The following is a 17,157-nucleotide window of genomic DNA, read 5'->3' as shown; positions in this document are numbered from 1 at the left end:
CACGCCCAGGAAACTGAGAATTATTTTTCTGCATTTGTTCATGTTCATGTCAGACATTTCACATTGCCACGGATGTTCACAACTAATGACTGGAGCATGCAGTAAAAAGGCAGTGCTGTTGTGCTTCTCTCTCAGTACCATTCGGGGTACGTATCCCCACCTTGCTGTCTGGAGGGGTCTGGTTTCACTTGCTTGAATCCAATCTCTCAGTAAGTAACCAGTTAACCTCATCAAAGTTTGCTCAGTGGGTTTTCTTCAAACAGGCGTCCAGTCACTGCGGTGCGATCATTATCTTAATGTGAATGAAGACTAATGACTGAATGCCTACCTGCCGCAACACAGTGTTATCCAAGACTCATTGTCTCATAAAGGGAATCTTTCCAGGAAGCCCCAGTACACAGCTGTGAATGTCTTCTCGGTGCTTTATTGCCTGAAGAATTGTGTACCAAACACTGGTCATCCTGCCATTCTTGAGCAAGGCAGAGCTGAAGATATGGCTCAGTAGGGGCTGACACCATGGTGTGAGCCAAAAAGCACTAAAAATTCAGACCATGCATTCACCTCGCTTTAGGATGCACCTGAAAGACTTACGGTGCGACTTGTTGCTACATATGCCCTCTTTAATTAGTAGAGAGTGGATGGTACCCCAGAAGATGAGGCAATGTTTCTATGATTTGTGTTACCTCAGAATCTGTAGGACTAGAATTGAGGGAGGTGAATATTGGCCCTAGTCTGCAGGCTGGTGATTTTTTGTTTCATCCTTATAATGGTGTTCTGGTATTTTTAGAATTGAAAGTAGGAGGTACAGAACATGGGAAAATGATGATTGCTTGCACTCGAAGGGATTAAAAACCCAGAAAAAATAGTTCCAGTTTTGGGTAATTGATAAAGCCTTGTTGCAGCCAGCTAGTTTTGATAGTGCTGTGACAATTGCTGCCCTGTGTGAGGCTTGAATGCAGGACCATCACATTGTGACACTGAGTGTAATTAATGAGCGGTGACAGCAGTGGTGGTTGTGCCGGGGGACATTGGAAGTTTTGAGTGGTGACAGTGGTGCCCAATGTAGACGAGACAGGCGGGGATAGCCTGCGATCCAGATCACGTTGAGATAGGCGGGAAGAGCCTGGGGATCCAGATCAGACACTGGTAAAGGTGAGCGGTTGGGATCAAAGAGAAGGAAGCCTGACTGCCGTGGAGCCAAGAGACTGAGGGTAATGGGTGGTAGCAGCGGAGTGCACGGCCAGACGTGGCAGCGGCCCACGTGGCGGGTCCAGAGTGGGTCTGGCTTGACAGCGGTGATGGCTGTGCCGGGGGAAGGCGCAGGAGCAGCGTGGTGCCACGGGAGGCTCCTGTCGCTGCTGCTGCTGCTGGTGCTCAGCCTGGCGATATTCTTGCTGGCATTTATGTGCTCGTTGAAGGTGTATCCATTCACAGAAAAAATGGGCAACCATGAGGATGTTGAGAAGCTTGTTAAAAGTAATGTATTAGTGCTGTATTCTGAATCTGCTGCTGCAAGCTCACTCAGGTTACTGTCCGATGTGGCCCAGGAGGTGAAAGGACGAGGTACTATAAGCTTATCAGAACCCCCCTCTGAAGAAAACAAAAGCCCAGATGTCAAGAAAGCAGATGAGAAGAAAGGTGATCAACCCCCAGAAGCTGAAAAGCCCAAGATAAAAGTGAAGAAAGAATATGTGTTTGAGTTCAGGGACAAATTGTATGGACTGTATGGGAAGTTTATTTGTGAAAAGGTTGTGGTGATTGTTAAATACATAAGGCATGAAATGTTAAGAAGAAAAAGAAAATAGTTCAATGACAAGTTGTCTGGACTGTATGAAAAGTTTATTTGTGAAAAGGTTGTGATGATAAAGCCTTGTTGCAGCTGGCTAGTTTTGATAGTGCTGTGACAGGTAATGGTTATTTTTCTATAAACCAGTCATCGTGTTTGTTTTTAAAAAGAACAGTCTTTTTACTGTTGTCGAGTTATTGTAAGTATGGATTTGGGCCGTTACATTGCCCAGAAGCAGTGTGATGTGGAAGCCAGTGGAATGCTGTGGAACCCGTTGGAGGTGCGCTCTGTGCTAAGTCAAAGGTGATTTGGAACTTCAAACATCGTGAAGGGGGAGAGCCAGTAAAGGAGAAGAGGACTTTATTACAGGAAGGCTTGCAACACCCTGTAAATACAGAGACTGCAAACTCAAACTTTGGAATTGCCATTAGAGAACCTTTCTGAGATGAGATGGTGCTAAAAATACATGCTGTATGGAAGCTGGTGCCCTGAAGACACGTACTCTAGAGATGTAACAGCTGGCTCAAGCTGTAAACAATTGCAAACTTTCTGCTTCAACCATATCTTTTCAGGCAAGGAGAAAGAAAAAAACCCTAGAATAATTCACTGTGATATTTTCAAATTCAATGACAACAAACTGTAGCTTGTTTGGGGACTTGGATAAATGCAGAAAAACTTTATAACACTGCTGGCTGAAGTGCATTTCATAGTGGTCGAGCGTTACAAAAGCATGCCCTGCTGTGTGGCTGCTTTGGTATAAATGGGAAAACTGGGCAGGAATCTTCAGAAGGCTGAACTTTTGCGTACAGCAAAGGAGAGTACAAATAGGTTTCCTAGTGTGGTGGGACAAAACACAGAGAGCGTGAATTCTGAATGTGCACCTTAGAGCTTGAAGGAGGCCTCGAAATGGAGAACAGCAGTTTCATTGCAAATGATCACAGTGAAATAAAATAACAGTGGCAGCGTGATGCAAAAAGTTGAATGGGACATTAATGAATAAGTTCTCAAAGCTGCATTTGTTAGTCATGAAAAGATTAAGAAGAACAGAGATAGAAACATCCTTACAACAGGTGGACATTAAGTTAAAGCTGAAGTCAGTAATGCTAATTAAAACAGTAGAGTGAGCAACTCCATATAATAATTTTTCATTTAACTCATCAAATGGAACCACAGTTTTCTGATTAATTTCTTGGTTTTTTTAATCTCTCATAAATAAGTATTCACTATCATTTATTTTGAACAACCTTGCATGATTTTTTCTATAAAGCAGTGATTTGTAACTCCAAATAACAGTATTAAAATGAGAGATAATTTTAAGGGGGTACCAATATTATTGTTACACTTTCAGATAGGGAAGGAAGAACATTTCCTGAAACTGAATTCTGATGTGTTAGTGATTTTCATAAATTAGGTTGTATAAACGTTGAAGGAAAAGAAAATGTGCTGTGCATTGTTGATGGAAGATGCTAGATGGTGTTTTGTGTTACCTTGTAGACAAAAATCTGCAGAAAAGTTACATAATATAGCCATTGTTCAAAATAATTTACTGATACCTCAGGTTCCATATTTAGTTTTGTCACCAGATGACAACTACATCAAAGGTGATTATCTGTTTTGAATATCTCTAGGTATCTGTTTTGCTAATGGTTTTATGCCATCAACAGCTGTTCACTCAGAAGGGAAGCCATGCCCTTATTCGCTCCAGTGAAGCGAGGAGACATTAAATGATAGTGGCCTTGGTGTGAACCAATCTCAGGGGAATTAGGGGAAGTTTACGTTTGAGGTAACCATCAGAGAGATTGACGCCATTCTATTTATCACTTACATGTGGTAGTACATAGGCATATGGATTAAAGGAGCAATTGAATGTGTTAATAAAACAAAACTCCATTGAGGATGGCTAAATACGTAGAAAACAGCTCCAGCTCTGAAATGCCCTAATCTGAAGAAGGCTGGAGGCTGGATGGGTTTTAAGGAAATATCATATGTACTGGCCCTGTTCTTAAGCTCTTCCTAAGCATCCGCACTCAGCCAGAGGCAGATACAAGATGATGGGCTATAGGGACTTCAGCACTGAGCCAGTACTGGTTTTTGTAAGCCATCGTGGAAATGGCCCTGTAACAAAATGTAGCATGTTATAGAATGATTATAGGACTCATTGTAAGACAAATTGATCTTGGCTGTGTGTTAGTGAGTACAAGTACATGAAGAATATGTGACAGTCTCTTTCTTTGTAAGCTTCTATTCTGCCTCCCTCTGTAGCTGATGTTACTGGGATATTTTTTATTGTATTTGGAAAGCACAACTCATTCTGCTTATTTATGTATGTAGCATAAATAGATAAATTGTGTAGTAAGTATTGATTGTCCACACAGCTACTCTGTCTCATAAATGCTTCTACAAAATTCTAAGACTTGTTCTCCACGTTTAATTCCCTTTATAGTATAATACACATTGTCTTTGCATGATGGTTACATTTCTAATGTGCCAGGTGGGAGTTACAGATAGAAGATATATTTCTCCTTTCTTAGAGGTTATACCACCATTTTTTAAATTATTTTTTGGAAGAAATCATAAAGAAAAACTATGGCATTTTAATAGAAAAGCACCTTTTCATTATTTTTTTTTTGTTTGTTTGTTTTTTGACAGAAATTACTGAAGTGGAAATAAATATTCTTAGACATAGCTTTTTCTCATTCTAGGATATGAAGTACAGTCATATTTCTTATTCTGTGACATGTAACTTTTAGTGCAGGATAATCCCACAGATCGCATGGTAATAACTTACAAACTTTTTTGTGTTGTACAATAATAATTTCTCCTAGCTAATGGTGAAAGCTATAAACTAAGATTTGGATCTTCAGTTTAATTTCTGTCTTTTTCTGTACTTGTTATGTAACATTAACCAGGAGGCATTATCTTGTCTTAATTTCCTAATCCATATTAAAAGATTAATGAGAAGTGGGGATTTTTGGAAAGCTATCTTAAATCGGTAATGAATTTCCTTAACTCTATAAATATCTCCTGCCAAGCACATTTCTTACTCACCTTTATTTTTACTTAGATCCTGAATTTGACTGAAGTTAGTAAGGATTCCAGATACAAAACTAATACACTCAGAGTCCAGAACAGAAAAGAGCTTATTGACATATTGTCAGCCAGGTAAGTTAATTACAAGGGAAGAAATGACATTTAATCTGTTAATGCAAATAGTCATGTACAAGAAACTCTCATCATGTAAAAAAATTACTTCATTCTTTTGAAATACTTTATTTTTTAAAAGAAATATTGAGAACTCTTATTGGTTTTAAGTACACTTCCTTGTGCACACAGACTTTAGTGTGGGTCAGCAAGAAGCCAAACCACAGATTTAAGTTTTCAGAAACCATTTTAATTTATTTTTAACCATTAACTTGAATTTTAGCGAAACAACCAGTGCTTTCTGCTTTCCTGGATGAGTGTAACTCTTGGAAATAAAATGCTTGGAGCACCATTTGCTTTTACTGTGACTGGCATTTTAAAGTTTTCACTCAGAGTTGCTGTATCCAAGGGAGTTTCGCCTGATGCAACTCCCTCACTGCTGGTTCTGTATTGTGGTGCTCTGTGCCCCAAATTCCCCCTGGATCAATCCTTTGGAAATCAAAAGAATATGTGCTTAGTATTCTACTTGGGAATCGTCCTATTAAATACTTTAATTAAAAATTATTTAAGAGGAGGCTCAGGAACCCTTTATTTGAGAGATTAAACTAGCTTAGTTATCTTCCTCATTCTGTTTGAGAAGGCCTTATTTCTGTGGAATGCTCTTCTGTTTAATGGAGGCAATGATAAATTTTTATAAAATAAGGAAAAACCTGATCAGTGTAAAGCTATCCAAAGGTGGCAACACTTCATGCTTCAAGGGGTAAGCAGAAGAGACAGTGTCTCTACTGTTGTCAGTGATTGAAGAAACAGCACACTATTGTTTTGACACTTGAACTGTATGAGTCTTTGTCAACAAATGTGTAACAATTGTCATTCAAGCAATTTTTGGTATTTTTTTAGGAGCATTAAGTCAGATGCCTCCCATTTTCATTCCATCTGAGAAGAGTTTCAGTAGCACACCCCTCCTCATCTTCTCAGCCCCACACATTTATTGGATATTGAGAACCAGAATCACCCTGCATTAAAGACTGTACAGAAAGTGATTTTGCCTCTTTCTGTGCACTTGCACTTTTGCCTGTGTCTTACCTGTCCATTTTCAGATGTTCTGCCCCCAGTGAAATACTGAAGTACTAGGTAACTTTGAATTTTCAAACAATTATGGTACAACTGTTCGTGACTAGCTCTTGGAACTTGTCTTTCACTTGCCTTCCTATAACAAATGTATTGTGATAGCACAGATGAACCTATTCATCCTATAAGTTTTAAGCCTTTGAAAGGGAATAGTTACCTTTTGACCTATTCTTGAGCTCTTACATTCTTGACACTTAGCCTTAGTTTCAAAGTGGTTCATGTTGACTGATTGCTTGGAGTTAATTTCATTTAATGTGGCATTTATCTGATGTACTTTGGTACCTTATGAGAATGCTGTTTGGCATCCACAGATAAATTACTTACTAGCTTGTTGCTTGTGGTTAATTTTGAATGCAGGTATTTTGGTTCTTTTTATGAGCAATATCTGAATAAGAAGATAAAAGTTCAAGCAACAGTTGTTTGAATGAATTGCCAGATTTCTATTATTTTTTTTTTTAGATCTGTAGCTATTAGTTCATCAGATTACCTCATTGCTCTTTCAATTACTGCTTTAGGTCTTTTTGTCAGAGTTTATGTTCTGTTTTATTAGCATTGTTTAGGCTGAATTTCTGTGTAATTTATGTGCATGTATGCACATTATGTGACTGTATGCATACTTCTGGAGCAGACATTTCCAATAGTATTTTGTTATGTCATATTATTTTGAATTCATCTGGCATTCTGCTTTAAAACGCTGACAATAACAAACACCTTTGGCATTCTAATGGAGGTTGAATATGTTTCCGTATGCATTCCATGGTAACTTTGCTTTTGTTCACTAATGCACAGTTGTTTGTAAAATTATATGTGTTTCATTTTTTAAGTTACTTAGAGAATTAAATTAATAGCTTCTCAGTGCTCAAAAATGTCAGCCCTTGAGAAATGAAGGGAAATGACAAAATAGTAATGGCAGAATTTCACTGAAAAATACCTTAATTAAATCACTGATTGCCTGGTAGCATTGCAGCTTCCAGCACATGAAACCTAAGGTGCCTTACTTGGAAAGAAACACCTGCAGACCCTTCCATTCACTTGCTATATGTGCACTGCTACCCACCTCAAAATGAATTTGTAGAGAAATGAGCTGGAGCAGCTTAGAAGAGTTGTGATTTTCTTGACATATATTCTACTACAGTCCCTTATGTTGATATGAGCCCCTCCTTTGTGTGGTGGAAGTCAAAAAGACACATGAAAGTCCTTTAAGGATTAAGTCAGCCATTCATCCATGTCTCAGTTTGATGCTGTGCCAGGCAGGTTGCATACAACTTGAGGCAAAGCAGCTTTTTTGCAGTGATGTTGCAGTGGAAAAAGTCAGCAAACTTGTTTGCTGTGCCAGGCTGAGCAATAAAAAGCAAGTAAAAAATTGCACCTGTGTATAGGAATCTAGTGATTCGTAAATGTTCCTTCTCTTTGGTATGGAAGTATGGATTATGCTTTGAAACATAAATGGAAATTATGGTCTTGTAGTGGAATCCTTTGAGAGTGTTGCTGCTCATAAGGCCAGTGAAAAGATTCACGGATATGGTCTGTGTCTCAGCATCTCAACAGTAATTGCGGTGACTAGAAGCACATGAGAGGAAACATATAGTTTTGTTTCCTTCCCTTTTCCCCAACCTCTTCACTGCCATTTTCAGTTTATACATCCTTCCTTTTCCACCAAGTCATTGGTATTTTAAGCACTTGGTACTCTTTTCTTTTCTTTTATTTTCTTTTTTTTCTTAAAGATTTTATTTTAAGATACTTGGTACCCTGCAGTTACTTGCATGTATCACTGCTCTTGCACAGTAGATACATGCACACTTTTTCCCCAAGCTGTTGAAGCTGTTATAATCTTAAGCTGAGGTGCCACCAGAGCCTAGAGTAGGCTTCCATTGACCTATCTAACCTGTCCCCTTCCTCTTATCTCTTTTGAACTATTTCCAGAGGTGTGACTTACCTTTTCCTATTTTTCTTAATTTTCAAAATGAGCTAACTGCAATTCAGTCTAACTTCTGAGCACTTAGTAAGTGCATGAAGAAGGATTCTTAACCTCCTTCTCTTAATGAAAAGGATTTGCTAGGTTTTATTGAGGAATAGAAGATGTTCAGACCTACTCAAAGGGTCAGGAACTCCCTGAAGTCTTGAGCATTTAATTTGCTGCATGTGTGTAGCTGAAATTTTTAAAAATGTCTGATCTCTGAATATCAAAGAGACAGCTGATGCCTTTCATTTGCTAGGGTAAATGTTAAGAAATTGAGACATGCTCACCACAGTTTTATTCTAGATGTGTGCACAAAAGGAACATTGGTACAACTGGTCAATGTTAAGGAATGCTGTTTTTTTTTAAAAAAAAGGCTGTATCTTGGGAATTCTTGACTCAAATGACCTCTAATTTAGGTCAGTAATTCTACTCACCACCTGCAGTAACTATGCCAGATTTCAAGGCAGTTAGATAAGCATGGGGATTATATAGCACTTAGAAGAAATTGACCTTTAAACAGAAGACTTTTCAGAAAGGTGTGAAATGACCTATTCATCACAGTCGGATGTCCAGAGCTGAGTGAGAATGCAAGATGGAGATGTATATGGCTTGAGATATAAATATAGCTTGAAACAACAGCTCCGAGAGGTGTGAATTACTCCATTTCAGGAAGAATTTCCTCATCCTCTGTCTTCCCTGACAGAAATGAAGAATGAAGCACATCTATCCTTAGCTCCCAGCTTGCTGTCTCCTTACAACATCTCAACTCCCTCTGTAAGGGCACACGTGAAAGTGGGGGCAGGGGGGAGATCCAGTATGAGAGGATAAATTCTTACATCCACAGAGATTGTCAGATCTCGATAAAAGTGACTGGGAAGTAGACCACTCCGGAGTGGTATGCTGCTTCCAGGAGACCCAGCTCTCACACTGGGGCAAGAGGAGGGAATTACAAAAACCCGTCCCATATGTCTTGAGAGGGGGAGTATTCTTCAGTTCTGTCTTTTGTGGGGGAATAAGTACAGTGCTGCAAGGACCACTAAGTCATAGGATATTCACAGGGAAGAAGAACATAGTCCTATGGAATATTTTGTACTTGCTTTGCTACTGGTGATGTTGTCCCTTTCCTACCTCTGGTCCTCTCCCTGCTATGGTCTTTTTTTCCTGTCCCCATCATCTTCCTCCATTTCCTATGGCTCCCCCAGCTTCTTACTTCCTCTCTCTTCCCCCACTGCTGACATTTGCACATCTACTCTATTTGCTTTACAAAAAAGGAAGTTTTGGTGCCTTCTGTATCTTCCCCTTTTATTGAGGTTACATTTCCCCCCAAAGACAACAAGGCCAAACTCTGACAAAAGCAAATTGCCTCTGAATGCCTGCCTGCCTTGGGTGCGTGCCAAGAGCCAAATTTAAAATGACCCTACCTGGGTGGAGGTCAGGTTCAATGGTTACTACCGAGGCCCCTGAGACTCCCAGCTCATGTGAGAACTGACAGACTACAGAGCACTCTGTTTTTTACGTTTCCAGTGGAAACCTCTCGTTTGTGAGATGTACATCTATGCAAGAGAACCAAGTTTTAATTGCTGTGTGTCCCCCCACCCTGCCTCCCTTCCACTTTTCTTTTTGCTTCTTCTGGAACAGAATTGTACCAGGCACAATGTGGATTATTTTGTATGTGTATATATACATACATATGTATATATATGCATACAGGCATCAAGACATACGATATATAGCATGCGTGTGAAATTTGAGATGCATCTGTGCAAAAGCTGGTGTGATGCTACTTTAAGAGAAGCTTTGAGGAAGGGTGCTTAATCTGTTGACCTCCTTGCTGAAATTACCCCACAAGTTGAATATTAATTCTACCCTGCACTTCAGTAATACAGGCACATTTTAAGACAGCGCAGCTCAACGCCTACGCCAAGGTGCTTTGGGAAATTAACCTGTAAACGCAACATAGCGTGTGGGTTCGTATGAGTGCAGGGGGAAAGGGAATAGCAGACGTGCCCTCGGCCTTTAAAGTGAAGCAGCTCAGCTAATGAAGAACACATAAATTCGTCATGATTAGTGCTCCTGCAATTATAACTGAATTATTGTAGACTTAAAATCAGAAGTGCTGGGGCTGGAAACGATTCAGAGTAGAACTACTATTCCTAGCACTAAAATTTTAAAGCCCTTATTCTTGACAATGTGCTACAGCTGCATGTTGCATATGTAAGTGTGAGTGGAAAAGGAATGAGCAGGAAGGAAGCACAGAGGAACCTGATCCTCAGTTAATGAGATCGTTTCTGAATTGTTTCCACCTCGTAACAGAAGAGGAGGGCACCTAAAGGGGAAAGTGTATTGTAAAAATGTTTAATTTGCCTGATGAAGAGCACTGTTAAATTCACACTTGCTGAGACACACCCAGTCTCTGTAAATCTCCTGCCCCATCCCCACCATTTCTTTTTCTAAACCAAGAGCCTTGCAGACTGAAGTCCCCGTTGATAACGTTACGGGAATGAGCACCTGGTTGTTTACTGCTTCCACAACACAGGTGTCTGAAGGTTGAAAGATAATTGACTTCACTGTGGCACAGCTGGGAGTTTTACTTTCCCTGGTCACCCACCTCACCATCAGGGGACAGACGGTCGAGCTGTGTGGGCATCAGCTGCTGAACTGCCACAGTTTCCTTTAAAAGCTTCGTTTTAAGTTGTTGGTAGTTTTATGTTGACTTCTGTGTGTGTAGCTGAGGTCCATCCAAAATATCTCAGACATCTGATTTTTGGACTGGGTAAGCTAATGTGTATTTTCTTTGTTCTTTTCTCACCATTTAATAGCCTCTAAGTGTTTTCATCCGTTTGTGAAGTTTCAAGGTCCTTGCTGAAGAGGAATTTGCTATCTTTTTTGTGATGACATACATTACTGGCTACAAGGCTGCTGAAATCAAGGGAGATCTTTTCACTGATTTTTTTTTTGAATGAGCTTTTTGACCTGACCCTTGTTAGCTCTTTACTTCCCTTTAGTAATTAAAAGAACAGCAAAAAAATCAACATAGCTTTCCATTATTCTCAATGTGCTTTTACTGATGTGTGTTTACCTAGCTGATTTTCAGTTAATTTGTGCTTCCTTTGTCCAAACTATAGAAGTTGAAGTCCTTCTGCTTATATGAGAAAAAGAAAGGCTTGAGGAAAGGAGCACATTTCTAATGTGCGTAGTCTAATCTTATCTGAATCCAAAAAGAACTAGTTCTGGAACATGCTGGATTTTACTACTCAGGAGCCATAAGAAACACATTTTACAATCTGGATATGTTTTCTGCTCTCTGTTATGCTATTTCTTAAAATTAATTTACAGTTTTAAAACAGCGTGCAAAATTTCTTAAAGGAACATGAATGTTCATTTTTCTCTAGCACAAGTTCTGCACGTAAAGGTGAACTATTTATTAATACATCTTTTAAACTGGTAAAAATATTTAAAGTGTACAGAAATATAAAACAAGTTCTGCTGTGGATTTGTGGTACCTACAAATATCTGGACTGTACTTTATGTAGCTATCACTTACAATCTACTAAATGTGACATCTTTTAAAGTAGTTGACGTATCCATCAGCCTAACATGTCAGTACAATCACGTTGACCCTGAAGATTTCAAGAGTCTGTTGTGGTTTGCTGAGTGATTAATCAATAACCAAGAGGAGACTAATTAGACACTAACACAGAGATGCTTACAGACTATTGAGTAAATACTATAGTATTCATTTTGAAAACTCTAATTGCATATTTACTGTACACTAAGGGATAATGATCCATTATTTGAATTTTCCAAATAAGTATATTTTATTACTTTTATTTTGTATAGTGTCTTCCATAGATGCTACTGTAAGAAACTGTACAAACTATTTTAATGAGTTAACTACCATTAAAGAGATGATCAGTGCTGGAGAGAGAAAATATTGTAGGTATTTGGAAGTAAATATAGTGTTGATAGAGAAAACCAGTGCAAAAACCATAACGCAAACTCATGTTATGCTAGAAAACACAAAAATGTTATTGTGGACTTTAGCAACAACACAGGAGGTTTTTGTGATTGACTGCATGTAAAAAGCTACTACTAGATGTTACTGTTCCATCTGCATTTGTTAGCTGTTCAAATTACTTCTGCAAATTTAATTGCCATAAGCCTCCTACAGAAAAAAAAGCAGTATTTTGCTTCAGTAGTTCTAAACTTTGTGTGGAATTGGATGGTTTTATCCATTAGGGAAACATGGATGCCCTTCCACAGAAGTTGTAGCAATGATTGAAGGTTTCCCAGGAGACATGGAAAATGGGATATATGCAAAGAATGCACACAAAGTAGGTTCATTCATGCTTTAGAAGTCTTTATTTCATTGAATAACAGAATATTTCATAATGAAAGGAACACAGTTTGCATCAATAATGAACAGGATGAGAAACTTTGTACATTTTAATAGAACTTGAGTATGTTTCTAACTCATTAAAACCATTTCATCCAACTTGTGCAAGTCAAGCAGATACTTTATTTTTGCAATCAATGATCCATTCTCTCTTTTTTTCTTTCTAATTAGAATTTGCTAGAAAGCAGAAGGGGGTTTAGGTCTTGAGTTTTAAGAAGCAAAACTACACTTGTGGTTTGTGTAAGGATATAAGGTGTAAGTCCTTTCTATTTGATGTTTGGACTGTTGGAGGTTATTTCTTACATTGTGCTGTAAAGTTTTTTTATTAATTTACTGAGTGTGTAGTTTAAATGAAAGACACTGTATTTAATGTTGACTGCTAGATTTACGAATTGAAGAAAAATACATTTAGTTGGAGTTCTTCCCATGAAATAACGTTTCAATTACCACAGCTCATGCTACACTTTCTCTTCTTATAATATTCTTAAGCATTAAATATCTTCAATGTTAAATGTTTCAGAATCTGATGCCTCATTTCAACATTGCAACCTCAGTAATTTCATTGGTGCTGTGTAATTTAGTGCAGAGGTGGCTTAGAGTACTGCTTAAAATGCAAATAAGGCATTGTGGAACTACTACCTCTCTTATTGAAGTAAGCCTTAGTACAGGCTTTGCAGTAAAGATCCTGGGAATGGGGTTGTTCTCCATTGGGGTGCATATACTTTTTTCAGAGGTACTTTTTGGAAAGAGCCTGCATCCAAGCTTCATGCCAAAGTCTAGTACAGTAAAAGTAAATTCTTTTGAACTTCTAAAATACTGGTAATAACTGTAAAAAGCTAAGCTAAGGTTTTAAATGATTCTACAAATAAATCAGACAATTTAAATGACATTTGTATGATTATATCTATAGCAGTTTGAATGGTTTAGATGGGAAAGGGACTCATCTGGAACCATATGAAGCTGTAGTGTGAATCACATGGTTGAGCTCTCCTACAGCCACTGAGTATCAATGAGGTTCCATGGACAGATAAAGATTCATTTGCAAGTGTCATGCTTCAGAACTCAGATCCTGTACAGCCTTTGGTGTTTTTTTGTACTAGCTTCAGTTTGGAAGATGAATTGTTGTTTAGCCTTGCGTGTGTGTCCATCAGTGATTTTATGTATGTATAGAAAAATTACTTTTTTCCCCACTGAAGGACAGCAGATGACATTGCAATTTTTTTCAGTTAAGAAAAGGAAATTATATACTAAGTAGGCTATTTATTAAAGACAATATCAAAGCATAGAAAAAAGTTTAAAAATAACTGTTAAGGGGAAAAGGATTGGCTAGGCCTTGTAAATTCCTGATGATAGAGCTTTCCATTTTCAAGAGAACAAAAGACTGAAATTCTCTCCTGGAAGATTTTGTTGAAGGCCTTGACTTGATATTTTTAGAGTGTTGAGCATGATATCAATTCATACCTACAAACCTAAACATCAACCCTTTACTATAAGGAAAGCTTATGGTATTTGTTTGTGTAAGTGCTATTAAAAATTATGTGTAGATGAAAGGAATGATGCATACAGGTCAGCAAAAAAAGAAAAAAATAAATTCAGGGGTTGTGTAGCTGACACCAGAGGTAAACTTAGACAGTTTTTTATACATGCCTTATCTTTTATCAGATTTTGAAACAATATTTCTCCCTTAATGCTGTACAACAGATATTAGAATATATAAACCACAACTGAATGAATCAAATAGTTTCATGCTACTGCTCTCAAAATCTGAATAATAGATCTTTATTGTCAGTGCTGGTGATCTGTTTTGTTTTTAAACAGTTTGCTTAACAATATGCTCTCAACGGCTTCTTTTTACCACAAATAAAGGAAGCTAGTCTACATCAGATTTAGGTCAAGGGTTTAAATTTCAAGAGAAAATACCACATGTCTCCTTTGAGAGTGATAGAATGTGGTATTTTACACCTTTGATTGAGTTTAAAGCTTTTGGGAATTCTCTCCAACCACCAATAAATAAATTAATAAGTAAAACTAAGGCAATTGTTAGGTCCATTCAGAAGAAGTATTTTTTAAAACAGAACATCACTGGTTTTCTACAAAATTGTGGTAATATTTTCTGTCTGTGATGTATGAAGGAAAAATCTAAACAGAAGATAAAGCTTCAGAAATTCATATATCCCACAGAAATTTTGCAAAACATGCTCTCACTTCACTGTATTTTGAGTCACTGGTAATAATGTTACTGAAGAAGAAGGTATGCCTCAAATAGTATTCATATTTACCATGACATCAGGAAGTAGCGTATTGATTATACAGATGTAGATAATTGCCACTCCTGTTGAAAAGACTACTTTTTCAGATGGTTCTTTAAATCCAAAAGTTATTTGCTTTTTTAAACTCGGGGGGTGGGGGGGGTGGGGGTGGGATATTTATAAACTCTCTCTTAAAAAGAAGTACAAGGAACATAGCAAGCAGGGCCTATTCATTACTAATAGATCAGGGGAGTGATGCAACAAATATTAAGAATTACAATAATTTCTAAGTGATGGTCTTAAGCACCATGGTTATAATGCTGAGTCTGAGAGTCCTCTTGTAGGTGTTCTGTCTTTCGTTAGAAACGAGACGGTAGCGGAGGCTGAGGTGTCAGAAAAAGTAGTAGCTGAAAAGAACCTTCTAATTTATAAAAAGGGAGTCAGTGGGCCATGAATTATGAAGCATTTCTGGAGAGAAGCGTCTCAGTTGCTAGCAGAGAACAGCACAGTTGTATATGAAAAACTGTTTCCCATCAGTTATTGGTGTTATTTATGTGGATCATATTTACACCGTGCAGTAGTTTGAGCCCCAAGCCTTAGTAACAGAAAGCTATGAATAACTACGATATATGGATTATGAGAAGTGTTGCCCAACAGAGTGTACCAAAGGGAAATACAAATTATATGTTAGATTAATATCATGCTTTCCTAATGGCTGCAGTTGCTGAGAAAGGAAGGCTCTCTACCTCTCTATAGTTACCTTCCCCCCCGCCCCATTTTCCTGTAATGTACCTGGTTCTAGGTATGGTCAGCAATAGAGTACTAAATTAGATAGACCCTCAGTGTGTCCAAGAGTGGCGTTATCTTTACGGCTGACTACATCTTTACCATGAAATAACTGTAATATTCAATGGAGTGTATAACTGAACAGCACAATAATCTTGTATCAGTTTTCTTTAGAAGTGATCCTTCATTATGTTTCATTTCTTTGGAAGTGATGCTTCATTTTATAATACATTTTGTACTGTTAAAGCCTTTTATTTTGTTTTTTTCTGGTTTATTGTTCCTTTTATTCTACTAGTATTATTTGCTAACTTCACATGTCTTCAGCAGGAGTAAAGCTTCTATTTTTGAGGAAGGGTGGTGCTAAACTTGCATTTTCTTACCCATTTAGAGCACAAAATGCATTTGGTATCAGGATTTATTCACTCAAAGCTTGTTCCTTCCTGCACAGGGAGAAAGACATTAACTGTGAAGCTTGGATCCATTCCTATGCCATATAGCTAATATACCTGTAACTTGTCACCATCACTGTTTTTTTTTCTGAAGTTTAAAAGTAGCACAAAACACTTTGCAGCCAATCCCTGCATATCTACAAACAGAAGTTTGCAAAGTTTGACTTTGGACTGATCTAGGAACTTTTGTGCTTTTTCTTTATTAACTTTGTCAGAAAATGAAGGGTTGGGTTTTTTTCATTATAAAAAGCTAGAGCTGAAGCTGAATGTTACTGATATTGTTCTGGATAGTGCTTAGGGAACTCCAAACTGGTGAGCTACAGAATACCAGTAACTGAGTGTCCCTTGTCAAGGTTTCTATTAATTTCATTTCCATCAGGTCTTGAAATCACATCTAATTCATTTTCAGTGTTATGCATATCATGGAGTAGATCTTTCCTTTCTAATAATCTGGTAGACCTCTGTGTGGTTTTCCTTCATGAAACTTAAGATACACTCTCCATATAATTTTACCTTTGATTCAGAATCCTAGACAGATGCAGAAAATACCATCTCTTAGTGACCACTGTTGCTTCAAGAGTGTTTTGTTCATGTACTGGGTAGGTGAGGAAACAAAAAGTATATAGCAATGGAGGGGAAGTAGAGTGGTGCTACCAGTTATGGGGTTGAACGCTTAGGAAGAAATAAACTGAGCTTTTTCTATGTGATACGAAGAGATGGAGCTCTGTGTTCACTGGCGTAGGCACAGTGTATATACCCTGAACTGGATGTCCTTAGGATAGGTTATACAATCGTACAACAAATATATGCGATCAGTGTTGTTAACTGACCAGAAAATGTGGCTATTAATCCTGACGTATGTTTTGGATGTAATGGAGGAAAAAGTGTGGTGCTTGACATCAGCTTTTAGTGAGTGGTGCCGTGTGTGAGATGCGTACCCACATTAGATCTATCTTTTTGTTGTTAAATATGTATATAAAAGAAAACAAATGTTGAAGGACATTGGTGTAATTAAAGACTGGAGGAAACCCATTGATTCTTATTTGAAACTGCTGATAAATTTAGCTTGGCTAATCATTGCTGGATTTCTTCATATGATCAGATGGAAATAGAAGTCAGTTCTTCCCCCTATGTCTTTGGGTTTTGCATGTCTAAAGAACACGTGCAGTACATTTTAATTATGTTAATCATCGCCCGGGAAGAAATCGGTGGGGAAGAGTATGAAAGCAGTGAGAGACAGAGAAGAGATGTGCTACGTG

The 17,157-nt window shown here is 38.0% G+C and overlaps 1 protein-coding gene across 2 annotated transcripts in view; it reads left to right on the top strand.

Moving 5' to 3' along the window:
• Positions 1–17,157, top strand: part of SUGCT (succinyl-CoA:glutarate-CoA transferase) — a 340,874-nt gene that overhangs the window by 126,496 nt on the left and 197,221 nt on the right. For both annotated transcript variants that reach the window (XM_080382153.1, XM_080382152.1), the window contains one exon: positions 4,851–4,948. In XM_080382153.1, the coding sequence (XP_080238279.1) occupies positions 4,851–4,948 (98 nt within the window). The remainder of the gene's footprint in view (positions 1–4,850; positions 4,949–17,157) is intronic.

Source organism: Falco punctatus (genome assembly GCF_963210335.1).
Source record: "Falco punctatus genome assembly, chromosome: 4".
NCBI lineage: Eukaryota > Metazoa > Chordata > Aves > Falconiformes > Falconidae > Falco > Falco punctatus.
This window is presented reverse-complemented; position numbering and strand designations above follow the sequence as displayed.